General features: G+C 42.7%; 2 protein-coding genes across 6 annotated transcripts in view; one reads left to right on the top strand and one right to left on the bottom strand.

Moving 5' to 3' along the window:
• Positions 1-796: 796 nt before the first annotated feature.
• On the top strand, positions 797-9971 carry SOD1 (superoxide dismutase 1, soluble). Of its 3 annotated transcripts, none has more exons than XM_011954978.1 (5): positions 797-1041; positions 4914-5010; positions 7522-7591; positions 8334-8451; positions 9519-9971. In XM_011954978.1, the coding sequence occupies exons 1-5, from the start codon at positions 970-972 to the stop codon at positions 9624-9626; spliced, it is 465 nt and encodes a 154-aa protein (XP_011810368.1). In that variant the 5' UTR covers positions 797-969; the 3' UTR covers positions 9627-9971. The 3 variants fall into 3 exon arrangements, with proteins under 3 accessions (XP_011810368.1, XP_011810369.1, XP_011810367.1); XM_011954979.1 differs by having other exon boundaries at positions 8334-8448; positions 9519-9966; XM_011954977.1 differs by having other exon boundaries at positions 897-1047.
• A 2011-nt stretch (positions 9972-11982) lies between these two features.
• Positions 11983-17694, bottom strand: part of SCAF4 (SR-related CTD-associated factor 4) — a 62683-nt gene continuing 56971 nt past the window's right edge. For all 3 annotated transcript variants that reach the window (XM_011954972.1, XM_011954974.1, XM_011954973.1), the window contains one exon: positions 11983-13299. In XM_011954972.1, the coding sequence (XP_011810362.1) occupies positions 12347-13299 (953 nt within the window). In that variant the 3' untranslated portion in view covers positions 11983-12346. The remainder of the gene's footprint in view (positions 13300-17694) is intronic.

The raw sequence follows: 17694 nt of genomic DNA, 5'->3' as shown, positions 1-17694 counted from the left end.
CTGCACTCCAGCCTGGGTGACAGAGCAAGACCCTGTCTCAAAAATCAAATAAACAACCCCTTCACCCCGGACAAAAGTAGTTTGTATTATTTTCTCATTTCATCATATGTTTTTGAAATATTTCCCTTGAAAGGTAAGTCATATTTATCATTCCTGTTGTATGGAGACATCATAAATTATTTCACCTTTCTACCCTCCTTGAGTGTTGTGGCCTTAGAGCCAGACAAAAACGCAGGAGATGCCTAGAAGCTAACTAGTTGCCGTTTTGGTTATCTGTAGGGTTGCAGCGTTGCCAAACAGGAAAAATATAAAAAGAATACCGAATTCTGCCAACCAAATAAGAAACTCCGTGCTAAGGACTAAAACAATTGCAGGGGAAGAAAAGGTGAGGCCGGGGATTGAGGTGCAGCGACTTTCTACAACCTCAGAAAATTAAAAAATAAGACAAAAAAAAAAAAGAAAACTACAAAAGCGTCCATCTTGGGGCGTCCTAATTTCTGAGTAACAAATGAGACGCTGTGGCTAAAGTCAGTCATAACTAACGACATTTCTAGACAAAGTGACTTCAGATTTTCAAGGCGTACCTTGTTTACATCATTTTGCCAATTTCGCGTCCTGCAACCGTCGGGCCACGCCCCCGTGAAAAAAAGGCTGCGTTTTTTCCACATTTCGGGGTTCTGGACCTTTCCCGGCTGCCGGGCGGGGGGAGTCTGCGGCGCACGCGGCCCCTTGGCCCCGCCCCCAGTCATTTCCTGCCACTCGAGTCCCGAGGCTGCCGCGGGAGGGGGGGTTGGGGGGGCTGAGCGCGTGCGCTGTGAGTGGTTTGGGGCCAGAGTGGGCGGGGCGCGGAGGTCCGGCCTATAAAGTAGTCGCGGCCCCGTGGTCCCGCTTTGCGGCGTAGTCTCCTGCAGGCTTGGGAGTTTGTCTCGCAATACTCGGAAGCAGGACCCCGGCGTGGCCTAGCAAGTCATGGCGATGAAGGCCGTGTGCGTGTTGAAGGGCGACAGCCCAGTGCAGGGCACCATCAATTTCGAGCAGAAGGCAAGGGCCGGGGCGGAGGCTTGTTTGCGAGGCCGCTCCCGCCCGCTCGTCGCCCCGCGCACCTGTGCTAGGAACGGGTCGCCCGCCAGGCCTCGGGACCGCCCTGGTCCCGCGCCCGGCTTCGGCCCGTGCCGCCCGGTCGGTGCCTTTGACCCCAGCGGTGCGGTGCCCGCTAAGTGCTGAGTCATCGGGCGGGCCCGGGTGCGGGGTGTGGGACCGAGGCCGCCGCGGGGCTGGGCCTGCGCGTGGCGGGAGCGCGGGGAGGGATTGCCCCGGGGGCGGGCGTGGGCGTGCTGCCTTCCGGGGTCCGTGGGCCGCCGCCGCCGCGGGCTCCGTTGTGGAGCTTGGAGCAGCTGTGCTCCTCCCTTGCTTGGCTGTGTTCTCGTTCCTGAGGGTCCCGCGGACACCGAGTGGCGCAGTGACAGGCCCGGCCCGGGGATGGCGACTGCGCCTGGGCCCGCCTGGTGTCTTAGCATCCCTCTCCGCGTTCCGGCTTCAGCGCTCTGGGTCAGGGAGTCTCCCCTTTTGTACAGCTCTAAGGCTAAGTATGGTTTTTATATTTTTAAAAGGCTTTGGTAAACAAAAATACGCAACAGAGACCGTTTGTATGACACTTTGCAGGAGTTTGCTGGCCTCTGTTCTAGGTCATATGGTTGGGCTGCAAGGGCAGAGAAGGTAGCCTTGGACAGAGATCCTTTTCCTCCTCCTAAGCTCCGAGAGCCAGAGGTTTAACTGACCGTTTTGGGGATTTTCGAGGGCAATGATTCTTAACTTTGGGTGCACAATTAGCTTATTTGAAGATCTTACTAAAAATACACCAGAGCCCAACCTCAGACCAGTTACATCAAAACCTGTCCTAGCGCAGGTGATTATTGCTGATTTTTAAGTTTCCAAAGGTGATTTTGATGTGCGCCTATGATTGAGGACTGTTGTTTGAGGAAGACCTGAAGTTTCCATTACACCGAGTTGGTACTTAATAACTCTTGTCGGAGCATTTCCTAAGCCAAATTTTCTGTGAAGTGGCTTTAAAATTGCTCTGCCAGTAGGCAGGTTGCTAAGATGGTCAGAGACAAACTTCTGAACGACTCTTGTAAAATGTACAGAAATATTTTCATAACTATTATCAGTAAAATTGCAAAACGTGCTGCAAGGAAGGTGCTTGTGATAACACTGTCCCCAGAGCCTTAGTGAAGTTACCAACTGGTGGAAAATTGTCTCGTACTCGGCTTAAAAGTCGTGAGAGAATATTTATTATATGAATGAGATTCAGTCTTTAAATGAGTTTACAGAAAGGTGAGAGGACAGGAACAGTTAGTCTGTGCAAGTGTCTGAAATGTATATGAGAGAGATACGAGTTTAGCTTTTCTCTTTAATACGTCTCCAGATTTTCTGGAAAAGGTTCTTTGGCATTTGACTCCATTTTGCTGTTTCATTTGTCAGACTTCGTTTTGTCCCTCTTTACTTCTCCCCACGTAGTTCACTAGTACTAGTGTTGTGTTTTGTTTTTGAGACCGAGTCTCGCTCTGTTGCCCAGGCTGGGGTGCAGTGGCACGATCTCGGCTCACTGCAGCCTCCGCTTCCTGGGTTCAAGCAGTTCTCCTGCCTCAGCCTCACGGATAGCTGGGATTACAGGCGCGTGCCGCCACGCCCAGCTAATTTTTTGTATTTTAGTAGAGACCGGGTTTCACCATGTTGGCCAGGATGGTCACGATCTCTTGACCTTGTGATCCACCCGCCTCGGCTTCCCAAAGTGCTGGGATTACAGGCGTGAGCCACCGCGCCGGGCCACCAGTACTAGTCTTGAGACGCCTCTGTGGAATTCCTTCTCCCTGGCCTTTGAGAATCCATGCATGAACCCAGGTTTTTGTCATTTTCCGCCTTCCCTGAGCAGCGTGCATAGTTCCTTCTTTTAAGCGCCTGACTTCGTTTTGGTTGGTGCCAGTTGTACTTGAGAAAGAGCCTTGGATAGTGGAGCATTCCAGCTTTCCAGATATGCAGAGATAATAAATTGGCTATAAACTACCTGGCGTGGCCTATTCCGTGTTTAAAATCTTGGACTCATTGCTAGTTTTTTACAAATCAGAATTTTTCACCTAATCCAGTATTCCTAGCTTCTCTTGAAGAATTGTTGGAGATCTCTTTATACTGAGCCTTCATTAGCCCAGGACAGTACTGCTGGAGCTTTCCAGGCCTGTGTTACTCACTTGAGTTCACAGCCTGGTCCCTGTAGGGTTGTACCTAAGCACAGCTACTTACATGTTCCCAATGTATTACCCGTTAAATGGAGGTTTGAAAGAACCTGCTCTTTTTGGCCCTGTGCTCTTGATAACACAGCGTATTTGAGGGACAACTTTCACATTTGAGTTTTTCCAAAATTAGAGGTTGTAGAAGAGTCACAGTATCTATTCTCAAAAAGAAAAGAATTTTAAAAGGCCGCAATTGCCAGAATCCTTCGTTTGAGCAGTGGTATTTTCCAGTGGAAAGTCACGTCTTAAGGGTTAATGCCCCTTAACTGTTGTCCCTATTTGAAAACCAAGCTAAAAACAAGAGACACTAACATGTATGACGGTGTGGTGTGGATGCTGTGTTTATTTTAGTCCTGAGATCTACTCGTAACGTCCTTGATTTCTGTATGTAGCCACGGAGCACCATTACCTGTCACCATTACCTGAACGGTGATACTGCTTGCTTGCTTTTTGGTAGAGTGGAAAGGTTATCTAGGTTTCAGTGCTTGAAAAGATTTCAGAAAACAGTAGTACCTCTGGTTAGACTAGAATCAGTCCTCTCCTGAGGGCAGTGGAATAGGATATTTCCTGACTGCTAATTAAAAATACCTATGATAGCCGGGCGCGGTGGCTCACGCCTGTAATCCCAGAAGTTTGGGAGGCCGAAGGGGTGGATCACGAGGTCATGAGATCGAGACCATCCTGGCTAACACAGTGAAACCCCGTCTCTGCTAAAAATACAAAAAATTAACTGGGCGTGGTGGTGGTTGGCGCCTGTAGTCCCAGCTACTCAGGAGGCTGAGGCAGGAGAATGGCATGAACCTGGGAGGCGAAGCTTGCAGTGAGCCGAGATCATGCCACTGCTCTTCAGCCTGGGCGACAGAGCTAGACTCCATCTCAAAAAAAAAAAAAACCTGTAATGGAAACTTAAAAACACTCACTGAGTGGGGAGTGGAGAGCAGGGTCCTAGGGTAGCCTGTTGGACGTTTCCAGGGTGCCTTTTTCTTTTTTTTTTAAAGTGTGTATGCTGTATGGAAGAGGGTCTATATGGAGAAGAAGCAAGGGGCTAAAGAGTGTATGATGAGACATACACCTTTTGGGTTGAAAAGGCTGAGGCAGGAGAATGGTGTGAACCCAGGAGGCGGAGCTTGCAGTGAGCCGAGATCGCGCCACTGCCCTCCAGCTTGGGCTACAGAGCGAGACTCCGTCTCAAACCAAAAAGGTTTACATGTACATGTATATTCAACATGTACAAATATGACCTATTCAGGTGTTTACTAAATAGGTACTTATATTACATATTTACTGTGATAGTCAAACCCTGTGAAGTATCTAACTGACGTGTAGGTACTCACTTTGCTTACCACTCTATTTGGTGCTTTTTAATCACGAAGCCTGGCCACAGGGCGCTTGTGCATTGAGTGTGGGAACAAGATTGCCATCTCCCTTTTGAGGACACAGGCCTAGAGCAGTTAAGCAGCTTGCTGGAGGTTCACTGGCTAGAAAGTGGTCGGCCTGGGATTTGGATACAGATTTTTCCACTCCCAAGTCTGGCTTCTTTTTACTTTACTGTGAGGGGTAAAGGTAAATCAGCCGTTTTCTTTGTTCAGAAACTCTCTCCAACTTTGCACTTTTCTTTGATTAAAGGAAAGTAACGGACCAGTGAAGGTGTGGGGAAGCATTACAGGATTGACTGAAGGCCTGCATGGATTCCATGTTCATCAGTTTGGAGATAATACACAAGGTGCGTGTTGTGCCGTGCTGATGACCCTTACTTGTTCAACCTAGTTAGATAAAACAGTAGAGTAGCCCCTAAATGTTAAAACCCCTCAACTTGTTTTTGTTTTTGAGACAGGGTGTTGCTCTGTCACCCAGACTGGAGTGCAGTGGTGCTGTGCGATCACGGCTCACATTAGCCTCGACCTCCCAGGCTCCAGTGATCCTCATGCCTTGGCCTGTAGCTGGGACTACAGGCATACGCCACCACGCCTGGCTAATTGTTTTCTAGCTGTGGGGTTCCATGTTGTCCAGGCTAGTCTTGAACTGCTGGGCTCAAGTGGTTTATCCTCCTCCACCTCCCAAAGTGCTGGGATTGCAGGTGTGAGCCACTGTGCCTGGCAAAACCCTCAACTTTTCTTTTAAAAAAGAGGTCAACTTTATTGTATAAACACTGTGCTAAAATTGCAGAAACTAGGACCATATCTTGGTTTTTGTAATAACGCCAGCAGAGTATACACAAGAAGCAAAGTAACTGCACTAGATTGTGAAGACTGGGGTGGACCTGCTTCTTAACGCCCAGTGCCCTTTGTCTTAAGATTTGGTGTAGTGTATCTTTAGAAACCAAAAAAAAAAAAAAAGAGTTAAAATAACTTTGAAGATCAACCTTAAGATTAGCCACAAAACTGGTCTTTGTCACCTAGGTGTGGAAAAGAAAGGGAAAGAGTTGATGTTTTTTGTCTTACGGCATCATTGTAGAAGAGGATTTTTTTTTTGGAGACAAATCTTACTCTGTCGTCCAGGCTGGAGTGCAGTGGGGCCATCTTGGCTCGCTGCAAGCTCTGCCTCCCGGGTCACGCCATTCTCCTGCCTCAGCCTTCTGAGTAGCTGGGACTACAGGCGCCCGCCACCATGCCTGGCTAATTTTTTTGTGTTTTTAGTAGAGATGGGGTTTCACTGTGTTAGCCAAGATGGTCTTGATCTCCTGACCTCGTGATCCGCCCATCTCGGCTTCCCAAAGTGTTGGGATACAGGCATGAGCCACCGTGCCCAGCCAGAAGAAGGTGTTTTTTAAAGAAGGCAATAGGAAATAACTGGGGTTCTTAACTTTTGTAATGATCCCAGTGTTTGAGCTGGGGGTTGAGGGTGCGTGCCTCAAGCAAAGGGGCTGCATTCGTTTGCATAATGTCATGTAAGAGTAGCTCCACACCGCAAACACAGGCTCCATAGTGGGACAAAAGTATGATACAACCTGGAGATGGAATGCAGAGAATCATTGGTACTTTGGAATATGCTTAAAAATTTTTTTTTTTTTAGTATTTTTAAAAAATCAGGCAGCCCCTGAACCTGAGTAGGTTCAGAGAAACTGCCAAGTTTTATTTTCTTAATTTGGGATTGGTAGCAAGTTAACAAAAGTTTATGAGTTAAATTGCATTTAGTGGTCTTTTGCCATATTTGAGTAATCTGAATTTTTTGTTTATAGGTTTCTTCTTAAATTAACTTTATTCATCTTGCTAATTTAGTTTCAAATAGTGATTTGTAGTGATCAGATTTGATCCGTTTCTGTAATTGCTGAAATTCCCCAAGTTGCTTTTTGGCTTACCGCCTCTGGTTTGGGAGGTGATTGCGCTGCTGCTTCCTGTCACTTGCCTGCCTTTCTCCCTGTGTGGGACTCCTGGGGGTGAGAGGACTGCTGAAGACAGCCGTGTTACGAAAGGGCCTCCTGTGCTGTCGAGGTTGTGCTCTGTGAATGTCATCCCCTGGCGCACAGGAGCACCTTCTGCACAGGGTACAGTTGGAATGCCGCCCCCTGGAGTTGTGTAAGGCAGCAACCTTGGCCCTTGCACATAAAATGCTGTTGAATATTCTGCCTGCACCAAGTAAAGGGCACAGGTAGAACTGCTTGGCAGTATGTTGCTGGGGAGATGAGTTTTTTGTAGTTCAAGTATACTACATTCTCACAAATTTGGATCTTAACCATGAGATTTTAATAATAGAAAAATTGTTGAAGATCAGTCAGGTCCCTTATTGTACAGTGAAGAAGCCGAAGCCCAGAGAAGGGTGTTAACTTTACGACTTGTTTTTTTTGTTTTTTTGAGACGGAGCCTTGCTCTGTTGCCTAGGCTGGAGTACAGTGGTGCAATCTCAGCTTACTGCAATCTCTGCCTCCTAGGTTCAGGCGATTCTCCTGCCTCTGCCTATCAAGTAGCTGGGACTACAAGTGCGCACCACCACGCCTAGCTAATTTTTGTATTTTTTCAGTAGAGACAGGGTTTTGCCATGACTCCTGACCTCAGATGATCCACCCACCTCAGCTTCCCAAAATGCTGGGATTCCAGGTGTTAGCCACCATGCCCGGCCATAGACTTGTTTCTCTTCCCTTCTCACCGTGCCTGTACCAAGGTGTTGCTTATCCCAGTAGTTGTGATGCAGGTCACTGCTCTCTCCATGGAAAGTTTTAGCAGTGTTTCTTTTTAGAATGTATTTGGGAACTTTAATTCATAATTTAGCTTTTCTTTTTCCTTTTTCTTGTAAATAGGCTGTACCAGTGCAGGTCCTCACTTTAATCCTCTATCCAGACAACATGGTGGGCCAAAGGATGAAGAGAGGTAACAAGATGCTTAACTCTTGTAATAATGGCGATAGCTTTTTCTGGAGTTCATATGGTATACTACTTGTAAATATGTGCTAAGATAATTCCGTGTTCTCCCCCATCTTTGTTTTTGAACTTGCTGACTCATCTAAACCCCGGCTCCCAAATGCTGGAATGCTTTTACTTCCTGGGCTTAAAGGAATTGACAAATGGGGACACTTAAAACGATTTGGTTTTGTAGCATTTATTGAATATTGAACTAATACAGGTGCCAAAGGGGAACTAATACAGGAAATGTCATGAGTACAAATGTCATGTCAACCACTAGCAGAATCAATCATCGTGAAACATAGGAAGCGTCTGTAGATAAAAAAAAATTGATAATGAAAACTAGTCGAGACTCCATTTGTATGTGTATGTTTTCTGAAAGCCTTTCGGGAAAATACTAAATCTAAGGACAAGATTTTTATATCAGAGGCCTTGGGACATAGCTTTGTTAGCTATGCCAATAATTAACCGGGAGAACTCAGTAACTGAGAGTTTACCCTTTGGTACTTCTGAAATGAGGTGCACTCCCATCTTTCTTCCCAGAGCATGAGTTTGTAGACTTGAAGCCTTGCTTGAAGAGCTGTGTTTAGAATGCCTAGCTAGTTGTTTGCAAATTTGTGTTTACTCAGTCGAGTTTTAATTTAGCTCATGAACTACCTTGCTGTTTAGTGGAGTCAGCCCTAATCCATCTGATGCTTTTTCATTATGAGGCATGTTGGAGACCTGGGCAATGTGACTGCTGGCAAGGACGGTGTGGCCAACGTGTCTTTTGAAGATTCTGTGATCTCCCTCTCAGGAGACCATTCCATCATTGGCCGCACATTGGTGGTGAGTTTTCATAAAAGGATACACATAAAACTTCTAACATACAGTCATGTATCTTTTCACTTGGTGATTGTTAGTCATGGTTTCTAAAGATCCAGATAAATTGTACTTGCAGTTCAAATTAGAAAAGCAATTTTATTGGACAATTATGGTGAAAATTATTTTATCTAGGTCAGTTAAGAACACTGTTCTGCTAAGATGCAGTAAAAAGGTTACGTTTGACCATGTTAGATCTGAGTTTGGAAAACAGAGTAGTCTTTAGTTTTAAAATGGCCAGATTTTCTTGCCAGGATTGGGTTTCTCACTTGTTAAACAGAACATTTTGTTAAGTTTAAAACCTGGAATGGACTTCAGTATTCATGTTCATTCAGGACTGCAGGTTATCATGACTTGTTTAACTTGTGGGAAGCTGTTGCCCCAAGTTATTCTGGGGAACTGCATCTGGTTCATGCAAAACACCAAGTAGACTGGCTCTCTGTTACCTCCCTTTGAGGGCATTAACACTCATTAGTCACTTCCATTCAGTTAACCCTTTTATTTTTAAGGTTTTCTTCAGCCATAGTTGCAAAGCAGAAAACTCGTTTACGAAGGTTTGTTGAACAAAATTCAAACTGTTGCTAAAGTATTAAGGTTTTTTAGGATTATATCTTATTTATAGGCCTATCATTCATTTGGTGTGAAATTTTGAGCGTTACTTTCGTTTTCCTTTTTTTCCAAAGCAATTAAAAAAATTGCCAAAGTAAGAGTGACTGCTGAACTAAAGTTACTGTAACTTATCATGGAGGACTAAGGGTAGTGTGTGGTGGTCTACAACATAGTTATTTGGGTTTTTAGTATTTCATTTAGAGATAGCAACCTAATGTTTACCTAATGTTTAAAGGTAATGTCTTTGCAACACCAAGAAAAAGCTTTGAATAGTAGTTTTCACTTTTAAACTACAATTAGTATATCTACTAGGATTAATGTTATTTTTCTAATATTATGAGGTTCTTAAACATCTTTTGGGTATTGTTGGGAGGAGGTAGTGATTACTTGACAGCCCAAAGTTATCTTCTTAAAATTTTTTACAGGTCCATGAAAAAGCAGATGACTTGGGCCAAGGTGGAAATGAAGAAAGTAAAAAGACAGGAAACGCTGGAAGTCGTCTGGCTTGTGGTGTAATTGGGATCGCCCAATAAACATTCCCTTGGATGTAGTCTGAAGCCCATTAACTCATCTGTTATCCTGCTACCTGTAGAAATGTATCTTGATAAACATTAAACACTGTAATCTTAAAAGTGTAATTGTGTGACTTTTGCTTAGTACCTGTAATGAGAAACTGGTTTATGATCACTTGGAAGATTTGTATAGTTTTATAAAACTCAATTAAAATGTCTGTTTCAATGACCTGTATTTTGCCAGACTTAATCACAGATGGGTATTAAACTTGTCAGAATTTCTTCAATTCTCATTCAAGCCTGTGAATAAAAACCCTGTGTGGCACTCATTTTGAGCCTATTAAAAGAATCCAAGTTCAAACTAAATTAGCTCTGATACTTATTTATATAAGTGGAACAGATTTAGTAATACTGTGATAGCATTTTACTTTGAAAGTGTTTTGAGACCATCAAAATGCGTACTTTTAAAACAGCAGGTCTTTCAGCTAATACGAACACAACTCTGCTTAGACAAATAGGCTGTCCTTTGAAAGCTTTAGGGAAATGTTCTTGCTTAGTCATTTTAGCATTTTGATTCATAAAGTACCTCATTTTAAAAAGACGTTATGGTGTAAGAGAGCCATTTGATAACTTTTAGTGAGTTTAAAAGGCAAGTTACAGCCTCAGCTAGCTAATAAGATTATCTACCTGCCAGAATGGCACAAATTCTACATTCAAGGGTGGACGTTGGCACAACCTACTTAACAGTTTAGCCCTTTAAAGAAGATAGAACCAAGGAAATGTTTGACTGTGGGTTCTGGCTGTTTACTAATTACACACCGAATTAGTGAAATGAGTCACTTTCTCATGTATTTACGTACCTGAGAGAGAATGCTTTTAAATGTTAACCTAACTCAGGTTTGACTAATTATTCAATTGGAAATTGTAGAATATTATTTCTCATAAACCAGGAATAAGTGACAATCTTCATAAATACGTACTTTATCAAATGTAGGAGAGGAAAAGCTAAATTGGGAAGACAGATCTGTAGTGTTTCCAAAGTGTTAAAATTATGTTAAAGAACAATATGCTTACAGTAAGTGGTTAAAACAACCATTCTTTAAATCTCGGTAATTTTTAAAAAACAGTATTTAACACATTTCCCTAATGTAGTTTGTTGCCTATGTGGAATAACTAAAAATTAGAGACTCACGCCTTTCAAACTTCAAATATAATCACACTACCAGTTAGGAGTAGTCATTTCATGTGCATATAGGATGCTCTCAATACTTTAAGTTGGAACTACAGGCTGTAAGTCCTTCAAGTCTGGATGTTGGGTAATCACGTTTTCTTCCAGAAGCCATTTGTGAGGACTTTTAAACACAGTGGGCCAGTGTAAAATTAAGGACAAGTTTTATAATTTAAATTTACAGATACAATTTTCTCTCATTTCCTAAAGGCAGGAATATAAGGACATTGCCCTAGATATATTCTCCCCATCAAACCAAAGGCCTTGCTGCTATTATTTTAAAACCAGAGTAATAAAGCAGCTTTGCCTGAGGATGAAGGCAAAGACAAAGTTAACTGCTCAGCATACTGAAACCAGGAGTTTAAAAAAGTAATTCAAAACAACTTCAAGGCCATAAATACTTGGATAGTGTGACATCAGGTCTTGGCACTGGATTTCCTGCAATTTCAGATAAAGGCTTGACTTGGCTTTGGATGTCTTCATGTGATAATTCTTGGATAACCTACAACAATTTTTCCTAGTTAACCCACCAACTTGAAGCAAAAGAAGAAAAGTGTATGTGGGGGGAAAGTTCAGTTTACCTCTGCCCAGCAGGGAAATTAAAAAACTGGTAAAGGCAACAGGCAAGGCTTATATAAGGAAACAATAATAGGTTGCACTGAAGTCCTCAAACAACAAAAAGCTTTTAGGTTGCAAATGTTAACCTTGATTCTTTTACCCTTTTGAAAAATTCAATGGGATGGTTGGAAAAAAAAAAAAACAACACACACACATGCAACCTTCTAACGTAATACCCAAGCAATCAGATAATTTATAGTACAACATGTAACACTGGGATTAACTTTCCCCCCAGCAAAATCTTACAAATTAATTAGGGCAACATATACCACAAAGCCAATGGAAAAAAAAAAATCTCGATTGAATTGCAAACACAGCTTTTCAACTGACATTAAAACAACTAACCTTTACCTTATGACTGAAACACTAAAAATCAAAACTATTACATATGAAAGTGAGAATACATAAAATGCCTATTTTCATCAAATAAGTCTAATTTAGACTCCAATACAGTATTAACAGCTCAAACTTTGATGGTGAACAATCCTTTTCCACCTTAATGCAGTGTAGGAAGAATAGCACACATTAAAGTTTGTTACGAAAATAGAGTTTATTAAAAACATCCCTATTGTTTTGAGGAGCTTTCACCGTTACCTTGTCTTAAATTAAAAAAAAAAAAAATAGAGAGCACTTCTAATTACGATTTGTAAACTTTTTAAAGTCAAAACTTTTAAAAAGTTACAGCAAAAAGGGTAATATTTATTCATATTTTCAGTATTTTTTGTTATTTTGTGGCTATTTTTAAATAGAAGGGAAGCAATCAAATTGCTTACAGTTCCCCACCAGCTGGCGCGGGGCTGCAGTACAGCGGGAGCGGATATAATACAGCATCTGTACACCTCAAGCTCTACACTCCAGGAAGTGTCACTGTCACATTTTCACAAATTCCAGTCTCTTAACGAGGAGCCTCTGCTGCTGAGCCAGAATCCTTTTCGGGTTCAACGGATGAGGTAGCCTCAGCAGGTAACTCTTCAGAAGGCTTTAGGACTGCAGCCTCAGACTCCCCCTTCTCAAGTTCTGAAGCAGTGTCTACATTTCCCACTTGGCTAACAGGAGGTTCAACGGTTTTGTTACCACCTGCCCTGTCTGTCACCTCAGGCTTTTCCTTTCCTCGTGCTTCTTCCTTCTCTCTACGAGACTCTCTATCTCTAGAATCTCTCTCTCTGTCTCGATGCCCACTAGAGCGTCTACTTCTCTCTTCCAAGTCTCTGTGCCTGTCCCGGTCAGGGCTCCTCCTTCCCCACTCTCTCCTGTCACGGTTACTATTATCTCTATCATCATTACGGTTCCCATACCGTTCCCGGTCATTTTCCACCCTATTTCCGAAAGATCTTCTTCCAAACCTTTCTTGGTCTCTACCTGAATTGAACTGCTGTCTGTTATCATTTCTAAACTGCTGTGGCTGCTGCTGTGTTGGTGGAGGCTGTTGTGATGGCGGCGGCTGCTGCTGCTGCTGTTGTTGCTGGGGCGGCTGCGGCTGCGGCTGCTGCTGCTGTTGCTGTTGCGGCGGCTGTTGCCTTCCGTCTCTGTCTTCAGGACCCCCTGGGCCTGGCCCTGGGCCCCCGAGCCCTGGCATTCCACCAGGCCTAACGAAGGGGCCATGCGGTGGGAAGGGACCTTTCATTCCATGAGGTGGGGGCATCGCAAAGCCCCCTGGTCCTGGCGGCGGGCCTCTGTGCATCATGTGCGGTGGCATGGGACGGGGCGGCATCAAAGGGAACCGCTGTAAGTGAGGTGGGGGCATTCCCGGAGGGCGCTGGAGCGGGATGAGACCGGGCCGGGCGCCAAGAAGACCAGTAGATGGTGCCTGAAGTCCAATTACAGGACCAGGAGCAACTCCTTGAGTGCCTAAAAGACGACAAAAATAAAAATGTCAACACCATAGAGGATGGCACTCCAGTTTCAGCTGTGTTCTGTGGAGCTTAAAGCAAAATCAAATTCAACCCACAATCTTCAAATTTCATACTGTGTGCCAGTCTACCCGTCACAAACCCAGTGTGAGGCCTAGTAACAACCTAAGGCAAGCAACTGCAAAGACATTTTTAAAGTATCTAATACAGGTAAGGGCCAGAATAAACTGGAAAATAAAATAGTAATGGTAATACCAATTTTCAAAGCCTATGTCAAAATCTCCTGTAGCTTTCATCAGAAGCTGTTTCCCACTCCAAATACATTTCAGAAACACGATGTGCTAAGTCCTCATGAGATGAACATTCACCATCAGTAACTATTCAAGCTAACTAAGCAGACTGCAGGAGCACACAGAAAATTTACACCCTAGGTCTTCTTACTACTAGAAAAAAATGAGATCACTGACCTGGAAAACCCAGTAAAGAGGAAGATCTCTTTGATTCCATGCTACACTTAGTCCATATTATTAAAATGCCTCATGCAGTTACTATGCACTGTGCATCAATTAAACACTAATGTCTACAAAAGAAAGATCCATACGCAAATGTGAAGTTTATTGTTACAGTTCCGTTTTCAAGGCACCGCACAATATCTAACCTGTGAGGTCATCATGACCCGAATAATGCTCAATGTTCAGCTGTTCGCCTTCTATTCATTCTTCCAAAGGTGGCAAGTCTGGTAAGGTTGGTGCTGCTGAAGTAACAGTGACTTCTTGGGTTTTATTTTCCCATCTACATGAGGGTTTGCTCATACTGATATAAGAGTCACGTAAGTTCAACTACCTATATCTTTTTCCACTTGGGGTTCACCACTTAGGTAACAAAAGCACTGGAATGTCTCAGTTTATTCCTTTGCAAATATAAATATTACAAGACAAACACCATACTGCTATGACTGAAAGGAGTTATTCTGATAATGGAAAATATTCCAGATACTGTTAAGAATATGTTTACCCATGTGCTGCAGAAAGGTCTTTGAGCAAGTTATGGCAATGGTAAGAAAAATACTTGGGCGACACTGACAGAAAAATGACCAATACTTTAGTACTAGTTACTTTCTCTCTTCCCCAACATCATGTTATTTAGGTTTACAATTTGAATAAACTTCTTCCGACCTACTTCCGCAAATTTAGCAAAAGTCCTGTTTCTAGATTTTATGTACTAATAATATCATGCTAAACAAGAACTTCTACTTTAGTTTTTGCTACCCACAACGTGTTGTCCAATAGTACTTGTCACACTTTAGCACTAAAGTGGACCTGAAAAGGAATGTAAACTAGTTTATAACTCTTTTAACATAAAGACTCACCAGCTTTGGTATTTACATAAACAAAAATATCTTCTTCTAAATGCTTAAAGAGGAATATATTATGTTCGGTGAAATACAATCTCGGACATGTGCCTCAGTATTCTGGCTTATAAAATGGGCATAGTAATAATACCTGCCACTTGTTGAGATCAAATAGAACACTTAAGAGTGAGTTCAGTGTTTGGCTCCTGTAGCTGTGAAATTATTAGTCTGCATATCTATTTAGAAGAGTAATAAATCCTAACACTAAACATTTGATTTTGCAAAAAATAAACACAACATTTTCCATTTCTGATAATTAAAATCTTAATCAACTCCTCCTGCTTCTTCAACACCTGCTATAGTTTAAACTCAAGTACACTGGTAACTGGAAAAAAATACATTGAGCTTTCACGTCAGGTCTAAAGTTGGGAAATGCTGACTACCATAGCAAAAACGCCAGAAATTGTGAAATGGATGAGGTGATGACTCTTCACAGGCTCTTTAAACTCTTTGAGAAAATTCCAGACAATGAACATGTACAGGACACCAGCTACACCTTATCTCAGATAGAAATAAAACATTCTTCACATCATCTGGGAAATATTTACTGAGTATATACCATACACTGGGGTAAGAGAAGCATACGTCCTTGCTTTCACTTTGTAAAGGTATAGTGTAGTTCCAACACCCGTGGAATTTAGTCCAAAACATAAAATGTATATGCCCAGGCAGTCTTTTAATAGAGGGATCATTATACAGAAACACCTGAAACAAACAGAACTTTACTTTCTGATCACCTTTTATTAGGAAAGATTTGTTTTCCAGGACTAAAATGACCAAAGTTTACTGTTACAGAGGTCAGTGCAGCACATTCTGGTGCCTATCTATAGGTTCAAGTGCCCGTGCCAAATTTCAAAATAACACCAGAAAAACGGAAGAAACAGTTTCAAAGCATCTTATTATAACAAGAGAATTTAGTTGAGATGAGTCTTCAAAAGGAGAGTGATTTCTGAAGGGCAATGGGAAGGTCCTACTCATGATTGCCCCATGACCTGGCGTCCTCAAGTATCTGACAGTGGCCAAAGGATGCAAAGCCATCTCAACTTACAGAGAGAAAATGGGCCCTGATGATAAAATACAAACCCCAGTCTGAAGGACTACATCTCTTAGGTACTTTACAGCATTCATTTGAGGGTATAAATTAACAGGGTTAAAATTTACAATAATCATAAACCTCATATAAAAGCACAATTTTTTTTTTTTTTTTTTTTTTTTTGAGACGGAGTCTCGCTCTGTCGCCCGGGCTGGAGTGCAGTGGCCGGTTCTCAGCTCACTGCAAGCTCCGCCTCCCGGGTTTTATGCCATTCTCCTGCCTCAGCCTCCGAGTAGCTGGGACTACAGGCGCCCGCCACCTCGCCCGGCTCGTTTTTTGTATTTTTTAGTAGAGACGGGGTTTCACCGTGTTAGCCAGGATGGTCTCGATCTCCTGACCTCGTGATCCACCCGTCTCGGCCTCCCAAAGTGCTGGGATTACAGGCTTGAGCCACCGCGCCCGGCTAAAAGCACAATTTTTATAAAGAATTGCCTATTTGATACATGTGGATATTTGTGTGGGATCTGCTTAAAACATTATACACTCAAATCCCCTCCCTTCTTCGTAAATAAAGCTAAAAAGATGCGGCCAGCTGGGTTTCCTTTTAAATCTTTGAGAGCCAACTAAATTGATCGATTTCTGATAGAATATGCCCATAGCCCCAGATGGCCTTCAGACCACAAAAAACATTTTTTATCTGTAGTTCCTTTTTTTCCCTTTTGCAGTGGACATGTAATGCTTTTATAATTAGGTATATTAAAAACACATTAGGTGGCAGAAGACTTTGGCAAGCATGCTAGCTAGGAACTCCTTATTAGGAAAGCTGGCATTAGGCATAAACCATCGGAGTATATTGTGAGTTACCCAGGTGAAAAGGGCATTCAAAGCAATTATTCATTTCATCTGGAAATATGATGTGCAATACCACTGACAAGTTTTCTAAAGTTGTAAATGTTTAAAAACCCAATTCATTCACATTACGTATTAAATATCTGAATTATCTACTAAGTCATTTAATATAGTCCTTTTCTTCAAAAAAGGGACAAAGTTTGGTAGAAACAGACAAATTTCAATTGCTGCAGGAGATGGCACAAGCTAGCATGGTGGTATAGAGGTGGGACTCATAAAGCTGGTGTGTGAATCTGAGTGGCAGTCATTGGGGGTGTCTGAACTGGATCTCAAAGGAAAAGAGACAAGGCTAGTGAGTTAAGGAAGGACATTACTATCAAGACATTACTAGCAGCTTTTGAAAAGGCATAGCAAGGTAAAGCAGTGGTGTGTGTGGTTCAGAGAACCACAACAAAATGACTTTTGATGAAAACTACGGAGAAAATACAGATTAGGTTTAAAAGAGGTACGTCAGGGCAATATGCCATAGAGGAACCTGGACTTTCCCCTCTAGTGGTGCAGAAAACCAAGGAATTTTTAGCAGGGATAAATGATTCTATGATTGTTTTTGATAGATGCTTCTGGCAAGTAGTGTACAGGATAGCCAAGAGGGGAATGCCATTTCGGAGAATCCAGCAGTGAGAGCGATAATGACAAGAGACTGAAGTGAAAGAGAGGTGCTAGAGATGGAGGTCACAGAAGACATTTAGTGGACAGGAAGGATGGGGTTTAAGCGATGAAGGAACACAGCTCTCTGCCTTAACTGAGCAGATGCAGCTGTCAACGCAAGATCAGAAGAGTGATGGTGTTAACTCCCTTGGAATACAGGTGAAACAAAAAAGGGCTCAGACCTGGGAAACAATTTTTTAATACAGTAAGGCATTAGGACAAACCAAAAGAGTGTCAGCTCTAAGTGCCTGAACTCAAATTTGAGAAGTATAGAAAACACACTGGAATTTAACTAAAAATAACCAAGAATCTATAAATATTTCCTACGATGATCCAAAAAAATTGTTTTACAATTTAAAAAGGGGGTGGGGAGACACCATTGCCATCTACAG

Source organism: Colobus angolensis, unplaced genomic scaffold (assembly GCF_000951035.1).
Source record: "Colobus angolensis palliatus isolate OR3802 unplaced genomic scaffold, Cang.pa_1.0 Scaffold390, whole genome shotgun sequence".
Classification (NCBI taxonomy): domain Eukaryota; kingdom Metazoa; phylum Chordata; class Mammalia; order Primates; family Cercopithecidae; genus Colobus; species Colobus angolensis.
Note: the sequence above shows the minus strand (reverse complement) of the source record. Positions and strands in the feature narration are given on the sequence as shown.

What these genes read in the sequence shown, in the direction of transcription:
- SOD1 (XM_011954977.1), top strand. Translation starts at nt 970, where the DNA reads ATGGCGATGAAGGCCGTGTGCGTGTTGAAGGGCGACAGCCCAGTGCAG. An exon ending in GTTTGGAGATAATACACAAG is followed by an intron (nt 5,011 to 7,521) that starts GTGCGTGTTGTG and finishes TCTTGTAAATAG; the next exon opens with GCTGTACCAGTGCAGGTCCT. An exon ending in TCATTGGCCGCACATTGGTG is followed by an intron (nt 8,452 to 9,518) that starts GTGAGTTTTCAT and finishes AATTTTTTACAG; the next exon opens with GTCCATGAAAAAGCAGATGA.